We start from the raw sequence: 25715 nt of genomic DNA, 5'->3' as shown, positions 1-25715 counted from the left end.
GTGTTACAAAGTTCCAATTGTGTTTGGCACAGGTGCTGAAACACCCTACAGTCTCCTTGAGCTGACCCACTGACTTTTCCTGGCGTCTTTGGTCCCTGACGCCCTGATGCAGGCGCAGCTCTGACACTTGCCTTCCACTCTGGACTTCCTTGACGTTGCTCTGCCTTATCCCGCGGCTCTGCTCCTGCATGCCTGCTCGCCTTCAGGTCTTGGTGAAGGTAACACTGCTTCATCCATGTGCCGAATGCCCAGGAATCATCTCGTGGTCCCTGGCTTCTGTGGCCCTGCTTGCTCTTGCAACAATTCATTCCCTCTTTGCTGGCGAGCCCTTTTGCTCCGCCACACCAACTCGTGCCTCCAGCTTCGGCATGCCTCCAAGGGAGATGCAACGTCTTCTCCTGAGCTGCTTCTCACAGTTTGGTTTCCATTTTTAAATGTCCTGGGCATAGGTACTTTCTTCAAAACAACTAGCACGCTCATTGAGCTTCTGGCTTCTGCTGCTCTGCATCATTTCCTCCTTGTCTCAGTACTTGGGTGGTTGTGGGAATTGGAGTCCACTGATATTAACTGATGCACAGTACTTGGAGAACCTCCTTCATATGGAATCATTGAGAGATCAGTTGTATATAAAGGGAATTTAGAACTGAAAAAGGTTTTCTTGGAGCTTTTACTTTTCAGACCATGGATGGGAGTTTGGTCTAAAGGATGCTGGTAAATGGTTTCTCTATTTTCCCTAAGGGGAGGCAACATTTGCATCACAGTAGGCCAATAAGGTATTAGGTATAAGGGGGTCTTTCTCGTGGACAAATGAGGGGATGCCATGTCTCATCGAATGAAGTCATGACATCCACCCGGACGTTGTCTCCTCCCATGTGATCCTCCCTCATGCAGCTGCCCCCAGGGTCAGGATCAGGTAGCAGCTGCCGTCCCCAGGCCAGATGGGAGGAGGTTACTGCCAGACGATCCGTGTTTGTGTCCATTGGATTCTTCACAAGAGAACACTTGCTTTCGACCTCTCCACAGTCTCTTAGCAGTTCTGACTTTACAAGACCTCTTTCATGGTCTCTGTTACTTCTCCATGCCTTTCTGCATTCCCTTAGCTTCTTCTCGGCAATTTCCTTTCTCACGGGCCAGGCTACTTGCTCCTTCCTCTGCCTTGGTCTTGGGTGGTGGGTCGCCATATTCCACGGTTCTGCATTAGTCTTCCCTGGCGGTAAAGAGAATTTCTATCCCTCCAATCTGTCAGGCAGTCTATATTATCGCCCTCCTGCCAGGAGTCTCTTCTTCTTAAGATTCTCACGGCTCAGGATTCCCTTGGAAGAGTGCAGTCCTCAGACCTTCTCTTTCTTCCAGGTTTCTGTGGTAGACCCTTGCAATGTGCTCCACCTCCTTCACATCGCTCACAATTGTGACATGGTGCTCTTTACCATGTATGTGACAGAGCTTCTACTAGATAACTGCCATCTGGGAAGCCACCTCATCCGAAGTAGCGGTCTCCCTGTTTCCCTATGGAGCAGAGAGTAGCACACCTGCTTCCCCCCCCCCCACCCCCACCCAAGTGTGTGCACCTTTCATGCTTCCTCTGAGCTTATGTGCCTTTTGGGTTTCCTCAAAGCCCTTCTAATACACCTGGGGTGGTGGGGGAATTTGTAAGGCAGTTTGGGGTCAATGTATCCCTGGGATGGCTTTTCTTTGGTCCCTGATTTGCCCCGTCGCTATTGGTTTCTTAATCGTCTTAATGCCATTATTACTATTTTCTTTGCATTTTTATTTTTTATTTTATTGGTTATTTATAAGGCGCTTCTACAACAAGACAGTGTATCAAAGTGCCACAAGGCAAAAGGGAAGGGAACAGGAAATATAGAAATATACCAAGAATAAAAGAAACAAAATAGCTGTCCTACTAGGTAGGCCTTGTGACATTCAGAGCGTGCAAGTGCAGTAAAGAGATAGAAAATGGGGGTGGGATGTGGATTAGTGCTATTAGGGTCCCTCAGGAGGGGGAGGGAAGTGCCAGAGGTGCCTGTTGGAGGGCCACAGGTAAGTGCATCGGCAGAGACATTCCAAGTGCAGGGTGTTGGGGAGAATTCTAATTTCTGTGCTAATTCCCTTCAAGCTTCGAGACCCCCAGCTCTTTTGCTGGACTTTAGGACTTTTTAATTTTAACCCTGGAGTGAGTGAGCCCTTCTTCTCACTCTCTCATGTGGTTTGACCTGATTTGGATTATGTGTTTCCTTTGTCTTTGGAGTCTGACAAACTCCACAGGCATCTACTTTCTGGATGGTGACACGCAGCACCTTCAGTGCAGTGTCACAGAGAAATCCTTTAGATTTCTCATGAGGTTTAAATACCTTTCTTGTGAGAACTCCTGTTCCCAAGAATAGTAAAGTGAAATTGGCTGTACGTACCTTTTCTCTTTGTAGGTCCAGCACACCACATCTTATGAGGAGTGCTGGGGGGTTATTTAGTAGCCCCTTTTCCTACTTACTCATGTAACATGTTTTATGTTACCCTCACTACTTTAAATGGCTGGTAGTAGTGATTTAATTTTCCTACCATTGTGCTTTTCTACCGTGGGCTGAATCCCCAGCTGCAGTATAGCACCCAAAGGTGACCATTTTGTCAAAATGGCCTGGTCTTCTTTTTTCGCCATTTTCTGTTTGTGAGGTCTTTCTTGGGTTTTACTCTGTGCACCAAGCCAGGTTTGAGCCATTTGTTCGTTTTGGCAGGCTTCAGTACTGAAACCCGCCTCTGGCTCCAGTGTGTCCAGAAGGGCAGGAAGTGAGGGAGGTGCCCGAAACTCCCTTGACCTTTGTCTCTAGGGAAACCTGAATGCACCCAGTCCTGATTGGCTGTCGTTGCTGGACAGCCACCCTGCTGTTTGAGTGACAGCTAGGCTGTGTATGAATGGGAGAAACCTGCTTAAAAGGCAAGGGTTTTGGGACTAGAGGCGCAGTCGACCACTGGGAAGAACAACCCGATGAAGAAACCATGAATGTGGCTTGCTGCATCCTCCTGGACCGTTCAACTGCCCTGTGAAGCACTGCTGCTGTGCTGAAACTCCTTTTTCTAAATGACAAGAGAAGCTCCGGAAGGGACGACTTCTTCCCTTAGGTTAGTGGGGACCAACTAACCCCGAGACGAACTCTGCTGGAACACTTTCCCCTACTGGCTGTACTTCTTTGCTGCCAGGGCTCAAGAAATCCGTAGTTGAGTGCATCTGTGAACTGGCCAGAAGTTCCAGGAGTCTCCCAAGGACCCTCCAGAAGCAGGACGAGCAGAGCTTGAGTTCCCTCACCAGAGTGCAGGACTCAAGGAGTGAAGGAAGCCCAACCGGTATCAGGTATCCAATATCCATGGTGGTGCTATTTACCGAGCGCTGAAACCGCAAAGTGCTGCTGATCTGAAAAGAGCCTGTAGCTGCCGCCGACATCCGAGTTTCTGCCGTAGGAGTCCCCAGATGTCCTCCCTCTTGTCCCCACGACTGAGGCCCAGGAACACAGGATCTGCATCGCTGCACCCAGACTAAGCCAGCTGGACCCTCTTCTAACCAAAGGTACTCTTCTCACTTGGGGTACTTACCTCAGTGTCTGTAGCTTGCTCTTCTCCGTTGAGACTTGCAGTAGCTGCTTTGGTAGAGTTTATTTCAGCTCTACCCTTCACAAGTGTAACAGCGTGTGACCCTAGAGTGATTTTTCTTCAACAAACTCTCTAACTTTGTGCAAGACTTTTACTATCTAAGAACTGCCTCGGCTCCATAGACTTTGCTCAAATTAACTTTGGCTGTCCTGGCTCCCTGCAGACTCTTCTATTCCATTTGACTTTGGTACTGACTGTCCCTCATAGGTGATACATTGGTAATATTGCTGGGAAAGGTTTTCATCTAGACTTCATTGGAAGATTTAAAGTGCTCACATGCTCTAAGGACCTGTTTAACCTTTTCTCTTCCCTTAACCTTACTTTCTGCAAACCTCAGAATCTACAAAGTGTACTAGTGATATATAAATGCAATTTCTGTCCTAGTTAGTGAAGTCACCTCTGGGTGTAGGATGTGCGTAAGAAGCATCTCTAAAGAGTATCTACAAGTATATTTGCTTGCTGCATACATTGCCCTTTTTAAAGAATGCGTATTAAATAAATAATTATTTTAACTAAAACCTTCAGTGTAAGTGTACTTGGATACTTGTATTGGTTGATTTCATTTCTACAGCTCTACATCTCAAATTTACCCTTCTTAAGACGAGCCTGGCTGCTCAGTCACACTACCAACTTGTGTAGTACAGGCCTATACCAAAAGGTGGGTTACCTATTACTAAGAGGACAAGGTTTGTGTAGTTTTCCACAGGGTGTGGGGAGCCTTTTTTGGTGGGTACCTGCTCAAGTGGACCTCGGCGCCCTTTTGCTAATAATTTGTGATTCACAATTCCAGTCGCATGCCTGGGTAACAGAGTTTGCCTGGCCCCCTAACTCTGTTCAAAAAATGTATAAAGGAGTTGTGTTACTCGTACTAATATCATGCGCCCTTGTCGTAACGTTGAAAGGTAGCATCAATCAATACTTCTTGTACTCCAAGTCAATTTATTGAGCTTTTATTTCTACATTGATTCTTAAAAAAATGCCCTATGTGATTACACGTGTTTCGACAATCTGTCTTATTTAAATCAGGGGTAATCTTTTTCAAATCAGGGCTAATCTGTTTGTTTCAAAGTTCATAAGTTGAATGCTTTAGTTCAATGGTCATGGGTTAAATCCCTGCTACCAACGAGCGTGTTCCGTCTCTAAGGAGGGGGACTGTTAGAGACTGAACACGCTCGTTGGTAGCAGGGATTAGCAGGGATTAGCCCTGATTTGAAAAAGACATAGATTGTCGAAACACGTGTAATCACATAGGGCATTTTTCTAAGAATCAATGTAGAAATAAAAGCTCAATAACTTGACTTGGAGTACAAGAAGTATTGATTGATCCTACCTTTCAACGTTACGACAAGGGCGCATGATATTAGTACGAGTAACACAACTCCTTTATAGTTTTCCACAGGGTTACTACATCAATTCTTGCCTAACACAGGGCAGGGGGTCTACCGCCCAAAGAGGTAAGTGCGGCGCACAAAGAGGTAAGTGCGGATTGGAGCAAGAAACCCAATAAGTCGATCTGGGCAGTGCAGACGTAAGCGGGGGGTGGGTGCTTGGGGGGGGATTGGGCAGGGGGCCAGGATCCTATTGGGCTCTTGAGAAATCAGGCAGCCAATCTCAGCGACGGGGGGTGGTGAGCACGGAAGGGGGGGAGGGAAGGAGGAGAAGAGAAAGCTCTTGAGTAGTTAGGCGGTAATGTGATTTTGCTATCCTTAGTTGCTGGCTCCATGGCTTTAAATATGCCCCATGTCATAGGCACCATCTTGTAATTATTGATTTGAATGAGGTCATATGTATTCCTTGGTACAGTTTGTTGTCCCTGGTGTACTGTAGATATTTCAACCCATTGCTGTTACGACTTCCCTAGGAAAAGGGGTTTCTTGGCTAGCGCCTTGTAGTATGGCCATTTGTTTGCATGGCTACTTTTAGCTCAGGGTACATTTTATTTTTGAGTAACTGGGCAGAATCATAGCTGTCACTTAAAAAAAAAAGCCCACTGCTCGGTTGTCTGTTTAATGATGCAGAAAATTATTGGAGCGTCTATGGCAAACGTAAGAACTCCTCATTTCACTTTGTATTTGATTTGAGTGGAGATTTGTGAACCTGCTTACAATGTGCTCATGAATAACCAAAATTCACCTTGGGTCATGATCAATTCTGCAAGTGAAGGGGTGTGTGCCTTTCTAAATTACCTAGCTAAATAAATGTATATTTTTGAAGTGTAGCCTGCTACTTCAGATTTCTGTTTTTATTTTTCAAATTCTGCTGCGTCTTTTCCTCTTTCCCTGTCTCTCTGTCGCTTTACCTGTCTCTCTCTTTGTCTCTCCCCCTCTCTTCCTGTCTCATTGCATTTGCTTTTCATCTGACTCTTCCCTGTTTTATTGTTCCTGTCTGCTGTCCCGTCTCTTTATGTTCTGCTGAATGAGTCATCAGCAATTTCCTTACTTTCTCTGCAGCTTTCCTGAATGTCCTGCTAGGCTGATGGCAGTGAAAGAGAAGCTAGCCCAATATGGCCTGACCCAGCGCTGCATCCCTGTGCAGGTGAGTTGTTGTATACGTCACAAAAAGGCACTTTTGATTGGGGGGTGTGTGTGTGTGTGTGTGTGTCTGTGTGTGTTAGTTACATATGGCGCGTGCCCACTCTGAATTTTCAGGCTCCTGTAACCAGGAACTCCCTATAAAGAACAGTTTCTGCCTATATGGGAATAGAAAAGACTGATGGTATTGCTATAGATTGGCATACTCAACATACTATGTCTTTGGCTGAAGGCAATACTGGATTCCTGGTGAAGGCAATAGCTGATGGAGATCAATACGCCCTATGGAGGTACGACAGCAAGAATAAAGGGACGAATAAGCTGGAATGGAGGGAGAAGAGATCCTACGCATAGGCCGAGCCTCTGACGACCAAACGTCCTGGAGAGGCGGAGCCATGCTACACTGCGAAGCTAGTGGTAGCGTGGCGAGAGAGCAGAATGAGAGACACACGCCGGAAGATCGGACCGGCAAACCGACGGGTGAAAACATCAACGTGATAGCAAGACAGTTTCAGCTGGTGGCGCAACCACAGAGCAGCCATGGTGGGCCAGGGGCCTGTTAACTGACGCCAAGACCATATCGGAAGAGGGAAGCCAAATCCCAGTCGTCTGTGCATCTGCTGCGGAGCCAGATACGAAACGGGAAGCAAACGCTCCCAAGAAGGGAAATCCAGGGAGAGGGATGGACCGTTATGTCCCTGAAGAAAGAAGCTGGAGAAGCCAAAAGGGTTCCGGGAGTCTGAGAAACCAGATTGCTGAGTACGGGCAGACGCTCAAGGAAGACCTTGCTGAGTTGAGTAAATCAGCGGACCAGAAGGCTTTAGGGAGCCCTAGGAAAATAAGCAACATTTTTCAATATTTGAAAGACAGGGAACCTGGAGGGTCCAATTATTCACTTATAAAACAAGGACCAACTGAAAGGCAGCATGCAAGGGGATGGGATCGCAATACGAGAATCCTTTCTCCTTTTAAGGAACTAGAACTATTGGATTTTTGGAAAGACTTAAAACTTGTGTTAAAGAACATGAAGAGAGGATGGAACCTTTGAAATCCACATTAGACTATTGAACAATATCGTGGAGTAACCCAAGTAACATTGGGCAGAAGAAGCTAGAGTGGAAAGGGTACTGCTTTGGCCTATTTGTCGGCAAGGTTTATTATTTTAGTATTTTTTTTTTTAACAGTGGTAGGGCCAGATATGAGTTAGGTATCGGACAAAGGACTGATTTTGATTTTGGACAATTGACAAGCACCCTTAGCTTAGTGTTTTAGGCAGGGAAAATCCCACATAGCAATAGGGACAGCTAGGCATTTTAATTTGTATTTAAAATAAAAATCTCTGAAATTATCATATCTCGCCCGACGACTCCTTCTGGTTCACCCGAGCCCTTCTTATTTCTAGAGAAAACTCTTTGTAACAGTGGGCATTTCACCCAACTTAAACTGAAAGTAAATATCTACCAGTTTAAATATTTGTGTCATTGCTTGTCCTACCAAATGTAGCAGAGCAGCTTGACTTCACACTTACTATGAGGGTAGGGGACTAGTCTCAAGGTACAGTTTGGCTTGTAGACACACAGTAAAATACAAAACACATACTATATTTTTAAATATATATGCTTTAATAAGTATTACACAGTAAAACACTATCCAATACGTACTAGAGATAAATAAACAAAACACACAGTATGCATACAAAAAACATGATGTGCCCCATTCACTCCAAACCTAGTACAAAAGACGCCCAACAACAGTAACGTGCTGCACACATGGCAGTTTAGAGCAAGAGGAAGTAAAAAGGGTTATAACAGTTGAAATAATCTAGCAGTCCTCTATCAGTTAAGAAAATAACAAAGTACAGTACTCCATCTGTAAAGAACCAGATTATCCCTCAATCCTAGTATCAACAGATCAATACACTTATCCACAGGTTTGCTACAAAAATAATTATATTCAGAGTTAATTGCAGTGATTCTGGATTACAAAAAGATAAATCTCCAGAGAGCTAAGGAGGACTAGGCAAAAAAGTATAAGTGCCAGCTCAAGACACTTTTGCAGAGTTTTCAGAGTTCCAAAAGTTGTCCCATTGAAAACAATGGGCTCAACCCAATAAGTCATAGTTCTTGGTTGGTGATAGGGAAGAATTCATAAGAGGTGTGTGTGTTTCTGATGCTTGTGAATCTGCTTAGAATCACATGCTTTGCATAGGCTGAAATCCAGTGGTTGGTGCACAGCTACATGATTTTTTATTCAAAAAAGGGATGTCGAAGGGGTGTGTCTGTAATATTATCCCTACTATGAGATGTTGTTCCCATGATCCCTCATGTGTCGAGCTCCTTGGATTCGGGTTTTTTCCGCCATTGGGTTGGTTACACTTCGCAGAGTTAGTTATATTATTGCAGGTGCTGGATATTCGGGCGTTAATTTACAATAATCCGTAGAACCCTTTTCACCATCCTTGATTCAGCGGTCGATGAATGGCAACCGGTGCACATCAGCAGCGGACATTGGCGCTCGACAACCTACAGCTACACACTTTACAGTAGGGAGAGTGGTGGAAGACACTTCCAACTGGCCATAGTCTAGGAGAATGTCTTAAGACATTTCCCACTTAAAAGTGTGATTATCTCGCTGTACTCTAGCTTCGATGATGGAAAACACTTTTCAAATTCTGTCCCACATGTAACAAAATGTTTCTGTGGAAGCACACACACACAAGGTGTGTAATTATTGCCTACTTGGAGACCACCAGGAGGACCGATGCCAGTTGTGAAGCTTTTTTAATCTAAAGGCACTAAAGGATTGGCGATCGAAATGCTCAGTGGCCTTCGCGATGCAAACTGAAGCATCGTCAGATTACTCCGTTGGGGCGGAGTAGGAATCAGAGCTGGAACAGATGCCGAAGATAATTAAGGTTCGGGGAACAGAATGTTCCTGAGTGCCGGTCCCCAGCTTTGAACAGGTGATGCCACGCGCTGCTATTGAGGCTCCCGCTGCCAACAGGGGTACACCCTGTAAAGCTTCAAACAGTACCGTTCAACGCATGCAGAGGGGACACCGGGCAAACAGGTATCTCGGGATAAACACACTTTACCCACAAAGGCAATTTTGACACATTTGTCCAAAATTTGGAAATCCTCAGCAGAGAAGGGTTCTTCAGCGCCCAGCAGGTCAGCATATCAAAAACCATTTTTGAGTTTTACAGACCCAACATTTGCTCCAAAGTCTACACCGACCATCTCTGCAAGGAAGGAGGTTCAAGAAATGCATAAAACAAAATTGCATGTGGAAAAAAACAGAAGGTTCCTCCACTATTAGTGATGCACACGCAAGGGTGCAGGACAAAGAACAGGCTTTTCCACCACTGCACTCACCCACAAATGGGTCAGGGGGACCAATGGACCAAAGAGAAATTTGAGGTTCTCCAGCATGGGGTCTGGCATGGATTCACATGCTCATGAATATTCCCCGTCGTCAGGCTGGGAATCCTCGGTAAAGAAAAAACCAGTATCAGTTTCGTTTCTGATCTGTCTTTCGTAGCAATAACCAATCACTGGTCTCTGCGTCATACTGACCACAGCCAATGACTGCCCTCTACCTAAGCACCGCCTCTGGCAGCCATCTTCAGATTTTTACCGCACGTTCATGTGTTGGGATCCTCGTGCTATTGCTCTCGAGCGTTAGTGCTATTTTTTCGCGCTTTTTTCACAAAAACTTCGATTCTTCGGTCAAAGAGCCTCAAGCTCCACCGATACTACATCCGATCTACGGGGACCCGTGTCGGATTCATCTGTGCCCCTCAAGGGTGAAGATTTCGTCGAGCTACGCTTCGGAGGACTCCAGAAGCTTCTCAGGCCCGGTCTCGGAGATGGCCCAGGAGAAGGGAAGCTCGACGCCCGGAAAGCTGTTCAGGGTCTGCCCTGGATGCCAGCTGCAGAACGTCTTTAAGGAGGACGAACACTCTTTCTGCCTTTACTGCCTTCATGAGGACAAAACGCACGTGGAGAAGGACTGTGCGTTTTGCGGCGACATGTCGGAACGGACCATGAAGGACCGTCATCAACGTCTCGCCAACTGGCTGCAGGGTAAGAGCCCGTCTGGCGAGAAGAAGAAGAAATCCGAGCGGTCTTCTAAGACCTTTGAGGGCGCCCCGGCGACGGGGGCCCAACATAAGGCCAAGCACCGCGAGTCCGCTGGCACCGGGAGCGCCGAACGGTCGGGCTCTACGGGCGCCAGGCAGGGCGCACCCTCCCCGGCACCATCAACCACGAGCCAACGCTCTGGGTCGGGTAAGAGGAAGGCCGAGCACCCGGCGAAGCTCCTGGAGAGGCCCCGGTCGAGCTCGAAGGCAGAGGAGGAGCGTGGCAGTGCCCCCTCCCTCAAGGACAAGGCGGTGAGCGCACCTAGGGTGGTGAAGGCCTTGATCCATCCGACCAAGCCCTCTATCGAAACGGTCGCGGCGGCCCTGGCCCAGCCTGTGGAGGCTACTCCAGTGGTGGCGACCTCAGGGCCCAGAATCTCCCTGCCTCCTCGGAGGGAGTCTTCTTTTATGCCCATCGATAGGACCCCCGTGAAAACCTCCGTGGAGAAGAAGGGGGGGCAGGGCGTCGTCGTAGATTCGGCCTCAACCTCAGAAGAAGAGCTGGTCGAGGTCTTAAGCCACGGCCTAGGCGTGGAACAAGACCAGCCCGTCGGAATGGGTGCCGACGCAGGCGACGACGACGACATCGTCGAGGATGCCGACGGGGCCCCTGCTCGCCCGTCGGATTCCCCTCTGCCAGCGCCGCGAGACAACTCGGCGGCCATTTTGTTGGCCATACAGTCCTTATGCACTGAGATAAGGACGAGGCTACCGTTACCGACGGAGGAACCTCTCCCGTCGGGGGATCCAGAACCGGGACCTTCTGGTGTTCCCCCTGCCAAGAAAAGAAGGATCCATCCTCCACCTCCTTTTCAACCGTCGCGCCCCGTCCAGCCCTCCTCCCCGTCCACCCGAGGGGATGATACGGGGACTGACACGGCAGCGACGGGTACGGACGACGAGGCATACGACGAGGATTTTCCGTCGTCGCCCCCCACCAGGGCTTCTCCGCCCGACGAGATCGGATCCTTCCATTCCATGATCTCCAGGGCTTCCGAGCTTTTTCAACTCTGCCCCGAGGAGAAGAAAAAGGAAGGCTTCCTTTATCAGCGGCGCGAGGCCAAGAGGAAGACGGTCCTCGCAGTGCCTCTGTTGGACGACATTTGGGATGAGGGTCTTTCCCTCCTCAAGAACCCTTCCACGACGCCAGCTAGAAGAGACCGGTACGAGAAGAAGTACCGGGTCCCGGACACGGCCCCCCTATGCCTCCGGGCGCAGCCTACCCCGGACTCCGTCGTCTCCGCGGCGGCCAGGAAGAAAGCGGGGGGGGGTGCGGCCTCCACATCGACTTCCCCGCCGGACGGCGAGGGAAAGAAATTGGATGCTATGGGACGTAGAGTCATCTCGTCGGCAGCGACGACGATTAAAGCGGCCAACGCCTTGGCTATCGTGGCCCGCTACGACAGGGAGCTCTGGTACAAGATGGCTCCCCTGCTGGATTTTCTGCCGGACGACAAGAGGGCTGAGGCCCTTGAGATCCTCCAGGAAGGCGAAGTGGCTTCGGACCACGCCATCACCGTGGCGACGGACATCGCCGACGCGGGGTTCCGCCAGCTAGGCAACGGCGTTTGCCTTCGACGTCGTGGATGGCTCAAAGCTACGGATTTTCGGCAGGACGTCCAGACCAGAGTCCTGGACATGCCCTTCGACGGGAACAACCTGTTTGGGAAGACGGTGGACGATTCCCTCCAGGCCATCAAGGCGGATACTGAGACGGCCCGGGCCCTGGGAGTCCTGCAGCAACGACGGACGCCCTTTCGGAGCGGCGGAGGCAAGGGCGCCTCCAAAGGTTCCGGTGGCGGTTTCGCTTCCTACCGTCAAGCGGCCCGCTCGTCGTCGCAAGAGGCCTACAGAGGACGAGGCAAGTCTAGCGGACCCCGCCGTCGTCGCCAAGGAGGTCAAGGCGGCAAGGCCGCGTCCAAGCAGGATTGAACCGGCCGTGGGGTCGGGCCCCCACCGAAGCACCCCGGTGGGAGGCCGGCTGGCGGGCTTCGTCAGCGTGTGGGAGTCCATCTCCACCGACCGTTGGGTGCTGGATGCCCTGGCCCGGGGCCACGCGCTCGAGTTTCAAAGAAGGTGCCCGCGCGTCCCCCCCGTGGCCAGGAGAGAACTTCACGTCCCTCAACTTCTCCTGGAGGTAAAGGCGATGCTCAGAAAGGGCGCCATCGAACTCGTCCCAAAGAGGCTTCGGGGCTCCGGAGTCTACTCGCGGTACTTCCTCGTGAAGAAGAAGACGGGAGGATGGCGCCCCATCCTAGACCTGCGACGGCTGAACAAGTTCATCAAGGCGCAGAAGTTCAGGATGGTCACCTTACAGCACGTCCTGGGTCAACTGGAGGAAGGAGACTTCCTGTCGTCGTTGGATTTGGAGGATGCCTACTTCCACATTCCAATCCTAAAGGGGCACCGAAAATTCCTCAGGTTCGTGGTCCAAGGGCGGCATTACCAGTTCAAAGCCCTTCCCTTCGGACTGCGGTCGGCACCCAGGGTATTCACCAAGTGCCTCGCACCGGTGGCGGCGCAGCTGCGCCGCGAGGGGATTCACGTCTACCCCTACCTGGACGACTGGCTCATCCGCGCCAAGACGAAGGAGCTCGCCGTGGTCCACACGGCAAGGACCGTCCAACTCCTCACGGACCTGGGATTCTCCGTGAACTACACCAAATCCCACCTGGTGCCCGCGCAAGTCGCACTGTTTCTGGGAGCGAGGCTCGACACAGTGTCCCTTCTGGCCTCCCCGTCGGAGGAGAGGACCAGGACCATCTTGGGCAAGGTGCAACGGATGCTGGTGGCCGACGCGGCCAAAGTGAGATCCATCAAGTCCCTCCTCGGGATGATGTCTTCCTGCATCTACCTCATTCCCATGTGCAGGCTCCGGATGCGCCCGTTGCAAGAATTCCTGGATGCGCGCTGGATCCAGACGACGGGCAGCTTCGAGGAAAGGATCAAGCTCGACGAGAGTTTCCGGCGAGCGATACGGTGGTGGGGCACCCGCGCGCATCTGACGGCGGGCATGGACTTCCAGACCCCAGCCCACCAGGAGACTGTGACCACGGATGCCTCCCTGGAAGGGTGGGGAGCGCACACCGAAAATCTGCACGCGAGGGGACTCTGGCTCCCGACGGAGAAGTCCCTGCATATCAACGTCCTGGAGCTCCGTGCAGTGTTTTGGGCCCTCAGGTCCTTCCTTCCGTCCCTGAAGGGCAAGGTGGTGAGGATCTTCACCGACAACACCACCACCATGTTTTACATCAGGAAACAGGGCGGAACCAGGTCCCCAGCGCTGTCCAAGGAGGCGCAGGACCTGTGGCATTGGGCCGTCGCCCAAGGGATTTTTCTGGTGCCGTTTCATCTGGCAGGGATAAAAAACACCATCGCCGACTCACTCAGCAGGGAGCTGCGCTCGTGCCACGAGTGGGAACTACGGCAGGATCTAGTGGATCGCCTCTTCCGACGGTGGGGCACACCCCAGATCGACCTGTTCGCGACGGCGACGAACACCAAGTGCCGGAGGTTCGCCAGCAGGTTTCCCCAGACGAGGAGCATGGGCGATGCTTTCTCGTTCCCCTGGGAGGGCCTGTTCCTCTACGCGTTCCCTCCCTTGCCTCTGCTAATCCGGCTCGTCAACCAGCTCAAGAGGTCACGGTGCAGGATGATCCTCGTCGCACCTGCGTGGCCGAGGCAGATATGGTTCCCGGACCTTCTGGACTTGTCAGCGTCCCCGCCGATCAAGCTGCCGGCGGACGCAGACCTACTCTCCAGGGAAGGAGGCGCCATCCTCCACCACGACCCGAAGTCGCTGAACTTGCAGGCCTGGCTCCTGCAGCGCTAGAGTTTGGAGGATACGACATACCGGCCGATTGCAGAGAGGTTCTTGCAAAGGCCAGGGCGTCCTCGACTCTTAAATGCTACGGACACAAATGGAAGAGGTTCTCTGTCTGGTGCCACGCACAGAAGATTAACCCTCTACGGATTACGGCTCCCCAAGTACTGCCGTACCTGCTGACGCTGGCCAAAGCTGGACTGGCACACGCGTCCATCAAGATTCATCTTGCTGCGATCTCCCGATACACCAGAACCACGGGTCGGACGTCCTTGTGGTCTCATCGTCTGGTGAAAGAGTTCATGAAGGGACTGTTCAGATCGTTCCCGCCGGTGAAGGCTCCGGCCCCGGCGTGGGAGCTCAACGTGGTGCTGACCAAGCTCATGGGACCTCCGTTCGAGCCTCTGCACTCGGCCCCGTTGAAGTTTCTATCGTGGAAGACCGCTTTTCTCGTGGCCATCACCTCCGCACGACGAGTGGGTGAGATCCAGGCCCTTTCCTGCAAGGCCCCGTACTTGACTTTCCACGACACGAGGGTAGTGCTCAGGACGCACCCCTCCTTCATGCCCAAGGTACCGTCGGACTTCCATCTCAACGAACCCTTGGTGTTACCTGTGTTCTTCCCGTCGCCTTCGTCGCCGGCTGAGAGGACTTTGCACTCGCTGGATGTAGCTAGAGCGCTGAAGTTCTACGTGGATCGCACGAAGGGTTTTCGGAAGACGTCACAACTCTTTGTGAACTTTGGACCTGTCAATCAGGGGAAGGCTCTCTCGAGGGCTTCCATCTCCAGATGGCTCTCCGGCTGTATCATGTACTGTCACCGGTTGGCAAACCGACCGCTGCCTGGCCGTCCGAGAGCCCATTCCACCAGAGCGATCGCAGCTACCACGGCGTTCCTATCTGGTGTGCCCCTGCTGGACATATGCAGGGCTGCTACGTGGAGGTCGACGCACACCTTCACGAAATTCTACTGCGTCGACCGGGATTCCAGGGAGGAGTCCAGGGTCGGCCAAGCAGTGCTGCGCAACCTGTTCGCCTGAGGTGAGCCTGGTGAGGAGGTAAGATGCTTAATGTTGAGTTGATGTGATGCTTAATGTTGAGCCTTTGCCACCTCCCGTGGTTGTGCATGTGTGTACTGCTATGTATTCTTTATTCATGAGCATGTGAATCCATGCCAGACCCCATGCTGGAGAAGGAACAAGTTACTTACCTGTAACTGTTGTTCTCCAGCATGGGTCTGGCATGGATTCACATGCGAACCCTCCCGCCTACCCCTCTGCGGCTCTTCACTTGGTCATACTGCCACTTCACGTGCTTCCAAATCTGAAGATGGCTGCCAGAGGCGGTGCTTAGGTAGAGGGCAGTCATTGGCTGTGGTCAGTATGACGCAGAGACCAGTGATTGGTTATTGCTACGAAAGACAGATCAGAAACGAAACTGATACTGGTTTTTTCTTTACCGAGGATTCCCAGCCTGACGACGGGGAATATTCATGAGCATGTGAATCCATGCCAGACCCATGCTGGAGAACAACAGTTACAGGTAAGTAACTTGTTCCTTACTATGCATAGAGTAGTTTCCTTTATGGACCTTTTAGAAAATCGCCTGTAAAAACCACAGGACCCTATTTTAGGGGAGGAATATCTTATAAAAAGGGCAAGGACAGACCCCATAGCCCCATATGAAGAACCAGTGGAAATTTAAATGTTTGGTGATGTGGATGAAGATGATTTTGCGGAGGACAAAACTGGTACAGATTTTGGAGACCTCCCTGTACCCTCGCCTGATATCGATGAAGATCCTGTTTCATGGTCACCTATGGGTGACAATCTGTTATATAATCTTCACAAAAGAGACACCCATTAGTTTAAAATCGAGACCCCAAGAGTCAGGAGAGGATACAGATTTTGTCAATGGCATCCTTAATGAAAAGAAGCAGGTTAGCCAATACATACTGCTTCTAAAGAGATGGTTATGCTCGTCTCTAGCTACACCAGGGTTAACAAAGCCAGTTCATCCATGTATAGAATAGAAATTTAAGCAAGCCCCTACAAACCCTCTCTATTCATCAGGGGTCATCTAAAAACGGATTCCCTATTTGTCACAACAATGCATAAAAAAGGGCAGGAACACCCTTAGCAACGTCTGAAACCCCACCTGACAAGGAAAGCAAAAACATATATGCTTTTGGCAAAAATGTTGCAACCTCGGCAGCCTACCACATCCGCATAGCTAACTATACTGTGCATGACCAGTTAAAATAGAGCCATAGCTAACTTACTGCGCTTATACCTTGTTATATGGGGCAACAACGCTCCTGAGCCCATGAAATCAGAAAGGCTTAAGACACTAGCAGAAGTCAAGCAGACTGCTAATGCAGTCCTCAAGAACAATGCTTTAATCAAGAACAATTGCTTTAATCAATTCCAGGCTTGATTACTGCAACAGCCTGCTGGCTGATACCACAGCTCTTAACATCCAAGCTCTGTAAGTCACCCAGAATAAAGCGGTGCAAGCAACTTTTGATCTCTCTCGCCGAACACATGTTTCTACATCTAGGAAAGCCCTACATTGGCTTTCTGTAAAACAAAGGATTTCATATAAAATCCTTACACTTGCCTATAAATGCTTGTCTCATTCATGTCCTGCATATTTATCTGATCGTGCCAAGCGTCATATACCCACCAGAAATCTTCTGTTATCCGTGGCATCCACACTTGTTCAACCAAGATTTAAATTGGTTTGTTTTGGTGGCACTCGTTTTGATGTACAGGCACCCCTTCTCTGGAATTTTCTTCCTGCCTCCATGCATTTTATCAGCAACTTTTCCTCTTTTAAAAAAGCTATTTAAACGCACCTCTTCAACCTTAGTCCTGACTAATGCGCAACACTTTTTCCTCTGCTAATCTTTTGGTATGACCTTTTCCTGCTTTTGTATTTTGTCTTGTTTTCTGTGCGCCCTGAGGCCCACGGGTATGCAGCGCGTCACATGAATTAATATAAATTAATAAAACACAGTGGCAGCTGCAGAAACGACAGGTAGAGTGATTGGTACAATGATTGCGGAAGGAACCCTAATCAAGAGATATGGTTGGCTCCAAAATCCTCATTTTAGGGCAGAGACACGGGTAACTTTGTTAAATATGGAGGGGCGTGGTCAAGGAACTATGGATAGGACGTGTCCCTTAGTGTCTCCTGCAGATTCTGTAATATCCTTGCACACTCTGGTGCTGAAACTGATGCCACTGTTATACGACCAACACTTCTGCTGTGGGAATAGGAGAGGAAGGAAATTAACATACTATGGAGGTGATTCGTGAGGCGTTGACATAGATGCGGAGTGGAGAGCTGCGCGAGATTCTAAAGAGGAAGATACAAAATGGCCTCCATATGAGAACAAAGGACGAAGCTGCAAATAAAACGAGCGTGCGGACTGCTCTGAAGGCAGGGAAACTGACGAGACGTTCGGTCGAGCGGACCCGATGTGGAGGGAAACTCGATACTAGCACAACGCTGGCTAGTACAATAACACAATGGAGATAGACCCGTGAAGGCTGGCACAAGTTAATAACCCTACAAGGCAGCGGTCCCAGTCCCTGCAGTGGGTGCCGAAGTAAAGTGGAGGGGCTAATAGGGACTCCCAAACAAAGGGGACAGGTGCAAACAACAGACAACACTGCTCAAGTGACCTGCCAGTTGAACTGGGTGCATGGTGATGCAAGAGTGCTGCATGACACATGGATATCATAGCAGTCAGTGACTGCAGACTTGCAGAGGTTGAAGGAGAGCAGTAAAAGGGAGTGGGAGCAGACCATGTCGCTGGCACGGGACACCACGGGCGCTATCGGTTATCGCTCGGGCGCTGGGGGTGGCAGAAAGCCATTGGCGTGGAGGTTAGAGGGCCCTGCAGGGGGAACAGAAGCCGACAGTACACACCAGCTGCAGCACTCAGCCAGGGATACGCAGTGGAGCAAGACGGCGGCTAAATCTAACAAACTAGAGCCAAAACAACAGCCAATAGACAACTTTGCCAAATCCACCCAAGCGTCAGCAGACACAAAGACTCTGGAGCGGCATGCACTGGGAGAAGCAATCCCGAAGCAGGACGATCACCAGTTCCTAGTGGCTATTGCGGAACTAAAGACGTCATGGGGATCCAAGATCGACACCGCAATCGCAGAATTGAAGACGGCGCTAGAATCCAAAATAGAAGCCGTTAGTGTGGACGTCGACCTCCTTAGACAAGATGTCGGAGCTATATCCGAACGCACCAGAGAACTGGGGAAGGAGGTGGAAGCAAACACGACCACTTGTGCAGCGAACGCCAAAGAGGTTGCAGCAACATGTGCGCCACCTGGAGAACAGGGCAGAGGAAGTAGGACGGGCGCGCAGACATAACGTGCGCATCGTTGGATTGCCAGAGAGAGCTGAAAACCCGGAACCGACCAACATCAACGTACATCTTTCTTCTACTCATTCCACTGTTCCTTGAGTTTCTATTCTTGATTCTTAATAACTCAATGCTATTTCTGTCCCTCCCTCTCATGTCTTGTGCTCCCATCTCAAACTTATTTTCACTTCCTCCTTATTGACCTCTTCTGTTTCTGCCCTGCCTATCCGTTCCTACGATCAGCATTTCCTTCTTTTAGCTATAATTCTCTCCGGCATGCAGCAGATGAGAGAAGTGGAGGAGGGGCGATATAAGAGACCGCTGCAGAGAAGGGAAGGCGGAGACCCAGAGTGACAGCTGCATGCAGCCGTGAAGGAACAGGGCAACATAACTGCAGCTGGTCCAACTCCGGTCGGGTGGCGCACGGTGAGAGCGCGGCTGCAAAGCGACGAGCGGGGGGTGGAGTCGGCCCCCGTAGTGTGAGGCAGAACGAATCCGGCGCAGGCAGCGGTCCGTGTGGGAACCCGGGCCCCTGGCGGTGAACAACGAATGGGCCCAGACCCCTACTACGGCGGGCGGCGGCCCCATAATGTAGAACTGAGGGCAGTGTTGCCCTTCCAATACCCCACAAAGCTGTAGCATCTGATTAGCAACCCAACCAACGCACCACATCCCAAATACTAGCAGACAGCGGGTGACAGGCGCAGCCTCCCTCCAGTGAGCTGCATTCACACGGAGAGGGGCTGCCATAAACACGGAACACTGGCTGTGCACCCCAGCACAGTGGCAGCAATAACACACACTCAGACACACACTGGGCACTACGGCATACAAGCCAGACCGCAGCAACCCGCAACTTGGAACCCCAGGAAGCACCACCAATCAAAGAGTAAATCCACACGCTGACATTCAAGATATAACTGTGCCCCATAACTGCACTGCGGGGAAGCATCTGCATATATCCAAGAGCCCAGATCACTTGCTACACGGGGTGTTGTATGCACCCAATAGCGTGCTTGACCAAGGCAAAGCCCTAAACTAATCACCCCAGAAGAGACAGACTCCTATAGGGAGCCCAGAGCAACACAAGTGCTGAAAGGAAGTGGAGACAGTCGCTAAGGACAACACAAGACAAGCTAGGAGCAATCAACCCACTGGCAAGCCTGCACTGTGCCAGTCCTATCCAAGCAGCAACAAACACATCAGCATCAACCAGGCGCAGACAAACCACTAAGTGCCAAGGGCCACAGGGGACATACAACCAACACATAGCAGCCTATTCCCAATCACCACATGCCGGACGAAAAAAAGCGGTAACACACCAGAAAAGCACTCCGGCGCCCCCTAGACAAGCCACGATGGACAACTACGCCAGGAAGGCAGTCCAACTTGGGGACCCTCAACATGGAGAAAAACCACCTGAAGATGCAGTAGTGGAAACACAGCAGTCATCAGACCAACAGGCGGTCCTGGAAACTATCGCGGCCATGTGCGCCTCAATGGAGACGCACATAGGGGAAATAAAATGTGACGTGGACCTGCCAAGACCTACGAAACCTAGCCGGCAGAGTGGGTGAAACGGAGAAGACGCTTACACAGACAGTAACCAGAACCAAAGATCTAGAGAGCACTGTAAAAGAACTTGCCTCCCAAGTGAAAACGCTTCAGGAACATGCCGAGGACGCGGAAGGCAGTGCGCGCCGGAGCAACATCCGAATTCTTGGTTTCCCAGAATGCACAGAAGGAAGGGACCCAACAGAATATGTGGAGAATCTACTCCTCCAAGAAATAGATCCAGGCAACCTGTTGTAAGGCTTCACAATAGAGAGAGCTCACCGGGCTCTCGCCAAGAAGCCCCCCCGCCAGGGGCCCCACCGAGGCCCATCATAGCGAAGGTGCTCAATTTCCGGGACAAAGAAAAGATCCTCACATTCTCAAGGCTCGGTGGCACAATCCAAAGAAACTCTGCGACCCTAGCCATCTACCCGGATTATATGATACAAGTTCAGAGGAAGAGGGCACAATACACACCCGCGAGAGAGAGATTGCGATAACAGAACCTAAAGTACATGCTCCTCTACCCGGGCAAAATGAAAATACTGTATAATGGCAAGTCCTGGTTTTTTGGTACTCCCGAAGAAGCCAACTCTTGGATGGATGATCATAATCTAGGCCATCTACCAGACAAGAAAACAAACAAACCAGAGAGAAATAATACACAAAACTGAGGCACCTCCCTCACCAACTCACCTGATCGCCGGCGACACCAACAGTAAACACGGCAGGACTTGACTCTGTGACCCAGTTAAGTTGAATAGAGCAAGAATCAACTAACCACGAGTAAACCAGAAGACAGGCGCCCAGCAGACGCACACGCCTTTTGACGCTCCCTGTCGACCTTGCGGGAGACAGACATCTCACCAAGTTGATATGAACTAAGGACACATCCGTGTCCACCCACCGATAACCCTAATCTACGGGCAATGGTGGGGATGCCTCGACGGAATGACACCGATGGGCAAACAGTTTTTTGTTATTGTTCACAGTTGAAGCTACAGTCACAAAACAAAGGAAATCGCTCCCAAATCACTAGCACATTTGAATGGGGACCGCACGCTGAGACCTTTCAACTGAGAAACAGGGAGGAGAACATCCAGAGAATAACGCAAAATGGACCATATGAGAACCACGAATTCCACATCACCAAACAGGTGGCCAGGCGCACAGCAAGAGGAAGTAAAAGGAACCCCTCTGACCGCCCTACCATGAAAGCCCAACGGCAGGGAGAACTCTGAGAAGCCCAGAAAGATCACTCCAAATGGCAGAAACCATGATAATAGCCACATGGAATGTACGAGGCTTGAATAACTATTTCAAGAGGATGCAAATCCTATCCTACCTGCGCAGGAAATCCATTCAGATTGCCCTTCTGCAGGAGACCCACTTTACACCACACAAACAGAAGACCATCCTCAGTAAATGGAAAGGGACAGGGTTTGGCTCAGCATACTCTAATTATGCCAGGGGTGTTCTCATATGGGTGGCACCGGGGACAGCATTCCGACCACTCCACAGCTGTGCAGACAAGGAGGGGCGGGTCATTTTTGTACACGGATTCATTGACAAATCAGAATTTTGTATCATAAATACCTATGCGCCCAATCATAATGTTGCTGCTTTCTATTGCTCACTGTACCCTATTCTAGCCCCATACAGAGATGCACATTGGATCTGGGGTGGAGACTTTAATTGCGTCCTAGATCCCACAGTGGACAGATCGAATCACACAAAGGTATCCCACTCCCCATCGACCCAGGCTTTGCTATCACTAACTAGGGACCTGAACCTACAAGAGACGTGGAGATGGCTGAATTGCACCAGTCGTGAATACTCATTCTACTCTGGAGTACACAAATGTGGTAGGGGCAACCTATGAAAGAAGAACATTATCAGATCACTCCCCCATAATACTGCAATGGGTCCTCAGAATGCCCAAAGCCTATCCCTACCTGGAAGCTCATAGAAGAAGCACTACGATACACGGCTTTTCGGGAGGAGCTGAGGTCTCAATCAGAACTGTACTTTGAATTAAACTCAGGCAGCGCAACAGACGCCGGGGTGGAGTGGGAAGCGTACAAAGTGGTCATAAGTGGCGCAGCGATAGCCACGATGGGGGGCATCCTGAGAACCCTAGAAAACCAGTTGGAGGGGGATTGGTTCCTCCGACGTATTCCATCACCACAGCTGTGCTGCTTCGGAAAATGTTCAGCGTCTGCGTCCTGCGTCGATGACATCGATACACTGTCCTCGAGGGCCTCCGTCGAGCCGACGTCACTGGATGTTATAAGTAGGACGCACGACGCCCGTAGCCTCAGTTCTGTTTTTACAGCGAACGTGTTCACTTCGGAGATCTTGGCGCGCCTCGGTTCTTCTGAGTTATATTCTATCGGTCTTCGACCTTGTTCGTATTGTGAAGTACATCATGTCTTCGTCTTCTACCCCGCGGCCAGGTTTCAAGAAGTGTCGGGACTGTGGTTCCAAGATGTCGCTTACGGACCCGCACGCCCTCTGGTGCCTCGGCGAGGACCATGCCACGGATGATTGTGACGATTGCCAGTCGTTAACATCGAAGGCCTTGCGGGAGCGGAAGAAGCTTTCTGTCGGTAGGGTTTCCAAGCCCCGGAAGTCAAAATCCGCTGGGCTTTCAACTGACGATTCGAGAAGCGACTCTCCGCGTCGTAGACATAAATCCAGGGAGTCTCGGTCCCGGAGTGGTTCCTGCCATTCCTCTGTCTCTTCGAGGCACTCGCGGAAGCGCTGTCACCGGTCGCCGTCCCCATCCTCGTTCGAGGACTCCCCCCATCAGCGGGTTGCTTGTCCCAACAAGCACTCTACTCCTGCGGAATGGAATGCCTTTTGCACGCAGATGATGGCGATTTTTCGATCGCAGGGCTCCGTTCCGTCCGCGCCTTCGAAAGAAGCCGGCAGGGAAAGTACTAGGGCCACCGCTCGCATGCCTTCGGGCTCGGGTGGTCGGCGCGATCATCGGGCACCTTTGAGGTCCAGATCGGACAAGGTGGATCGCTCTAGTCATGCCCACTCCAGGTCCCGGTCCTCGACGCCCTCGAAACTGTCGGAGCCTATGAGGTCTTCAAAGAATACGTCGATGCCATCGGCGCCATGTCTGTCGAGGGACTCTCTCGAGGCTCCACCTCAGAGGAAGTCATCGGCACCGAGGCCGTCGAAGGACACGCTCGGGGCTCCGCCCTCGAGGCCTGTTTCGAAGCACTCGATGCCTTTCGAGGATGCTTTGTCGGAGGTGCCCCGTGTATCGGTGAGACCTCTCTTTGGGCCTTTTTCTGTGCCCTCCTCCAGGGATTTATTCCAGCCTCTGGATTATATTTCTGAGGTGGAGGAAGGGTCTGAGGAAGGTTTGGTTCCGGATGAGGTTCCTGGCGAGATATTGTCTGGTCATAGCCAGATTGAAGCCGTGCGTCAGTCTTTGCACGACGCCAGTGGTCTTGATACCTCCCCGGAGGTTGAGTTTGGCAGGCCTGAGCCTGGTACGCATGCTGACTCTTCGTACAGGCAGCTGATGTCGAGGGTGACAGAGTACTTGGGGTGGTCTGCGCCACCAGTAGATTTTCTGCAGGACGACCTGACAGATATCTTGGAGCGAGAGAGGAGGCTGAGAGGAGCCTGAAGGAAAGCTTAGTGTCATCCGCATAACACTGAAAGTTAGAGGAGAAGGTAGAGATCAGGTGGGCCAAAGGGGCCAAGTAGAAGTTGAAAACCAGGGTAAGAGGATAGAGCCCTGGGGAATGCCACAGGTAGAGATAGAGGTGGCAAAGAGAAAGGGACCAATTTGGACCTGTGAGGGGCAGTCCAAGAGGAAGGAGATTAGCCACTCCATGGCCTGATCTGTGATGCCCAGGTTCTCACGGAGTTGATTGATCAGGATGGCGTGGTTGACCATGTAAAAAGCAGAGGAAAGATCAAGGATGATGAGGACAGAAGAAATTCTGGAATCGAGGTTAGATAGCAGATCTTCGCGGGTGTTTAGGAGAACAGTTTCCATGCCTCTGCCAGCTCTGGATCCAAACTGATGGTCATGGAGACAACCAACAGATTCAGTGTGGAGAGTAAGCTGGTCAGCTTTTCCAAGAGTTTGCCTAAGGGGGATGGAGATCGGGTGATAATTTGCCGGGCAGGTAGGATCGGCAGACGGCTTCTTGAGGAAGGGGTGCACTTAAGGGTAGAGTGGAAAGTCCCAGTGGTGAAACCGTGATTACAGAAATCAGCCTAGGCTGGAGCGAGGGTGTCAATATGGTCATTGATGGTTCTGGAGGAGCAGGGGAGCACCTGGTTGGATGACACTTTCATAGATCAGACTTGTCTAGAGACCTTGTCAGAGAGAAAGAAGAGAAAGAAAGAGAAGGAAATGTGGCCAAAGGGGGGGGCAGAGAGAGTAAGAGGGAGAGGAGATAGAGGATAAAATGTCCTCAATTTTAGCTGAGAAGTGAGAGGCCAGAGCCGTACAGAGGGCCTGGGAGGGAACAGGAGAGGTAGAGACTGTAACAGGATTGGCCAGTTCTTTGCAGATTTTAAAGAGTTTGGCTGTGTTGTTGGAGGCTGCAGAGACGTGGGCCTGATGTGTGCTCTCCTCTTGGACAGGGCAGAGTATGTATTGCCTTTAAAACGGGCAGCAGGCCAGTTTGTCAGAGGATGCATCCGAAGCCCTCCACTTCCTCTCAGCACCCCGCGCTTGCATTTCAGGATGAATCATACCAAGAGTTGCACTTGGAGTTAGGCTTCTGCCGGATTCTAATGACAGGGGCACGGATGTCCAGGGTGTTGGAAATGCAAAGATGCAGATTAGAAAGGGCAGTGTCAGGGTGTGAGTCAGCCGCAGGAGTAGGAGGAAAAAACACACACACACACACACACACACACACACACACTCTCACACTCCGTAAAGGAGGAGGCGACCCTGTCTCAAATGCTGCTATTGTAAAATGCATACAGCAATGTTACACATTAGCAAACAAAGACCTATTTACACCAAAGGCACATTTTACAGGGGCCACGTTAGCATTTATTGCATATTTTCCACTTGATGCTATCTGCAAAGAAGTAATTGGGACAGGCAGTATTAAAAAATTTATTTGCCTCTGTTCCTTCTAACAACGTGCCTTCACCTGCTACTGCTTGCTAGTCTATTCAAAGCATGTGATCCTAAGTAGATCCACGAGTACATCACATACATTTAATTGTCTTTTTGATGCTTGTATCTGCTTAGATTGACATGCGCCCACCCACCCTCCCCTCATTGGATGTACAGGGAACATAGATCATTAATCTGTTTCTCAACAAACTTCAACTTTTTCACTATACACTAGCAACCTTATGTCAAAAATAACAATCTGAAGACCTGGAGGCGTGAGAGATGATCGGTACTGCACATGTCATGATAGGGATAGTATTACAGACACCCCATCGACGTCCCTTTTTTTAAAATCAAAAACAAATCATGTAATGCTCTGCACCAACTGCTAGATGTCGGCCTATGCAAAGCATGTGAATCTAAGAAGATAAAGCCATCAGAAAGAAGATTCTAGGTATGTAATGTTTGTCATATATGTATATAAAATTATGCGTAAAGTGGACAGCTCTCACTCTTTAAACACAAAA

The 25715-nt window shown here is 50.5% G+C and overlaps 1 protein-coding gene across 1 annotated transcript in view; it reads left to right on the top strand.

Moving 5' to 3' along the window:
* HDAC6 (histone deacetylase 6) overlaps nt 1-25715 on the top strand; it is a 1945770-nt gene that overhangs the window by 263872 nt on the left and 1656183 nt on the right. Inside the window, exon 5 of the mRNA XM_069647471.1 lies at nt 6090-6174. Within this exon, the coding sequence (XP_069503572.1) occupies nt 6090-6174 (85 nt within the window). The remainder of the gene's footprint in view (nt 1-6089; nt 6175-25715) is intronic.

Source organism: Ambystoma mexicanum, chromosome 2q, assembly GCF_040938575.1.
Source record: "Ambystoma mexicanum isolate Mex_15411 chromosome 2q, UKY_AmexF1_1, whole genome shotgun sequence".
In the NCBI taxonomy this organism is placed as follows: Eukaryota; Metazoa; Chordata; class Amphibia; order Caudata; family Ambystomatidae; genus Ambystoma; species Ambystoma mexicanum.
This window is presented reverse-complemented; position numbering and strand designations above follow the sequence as displayed.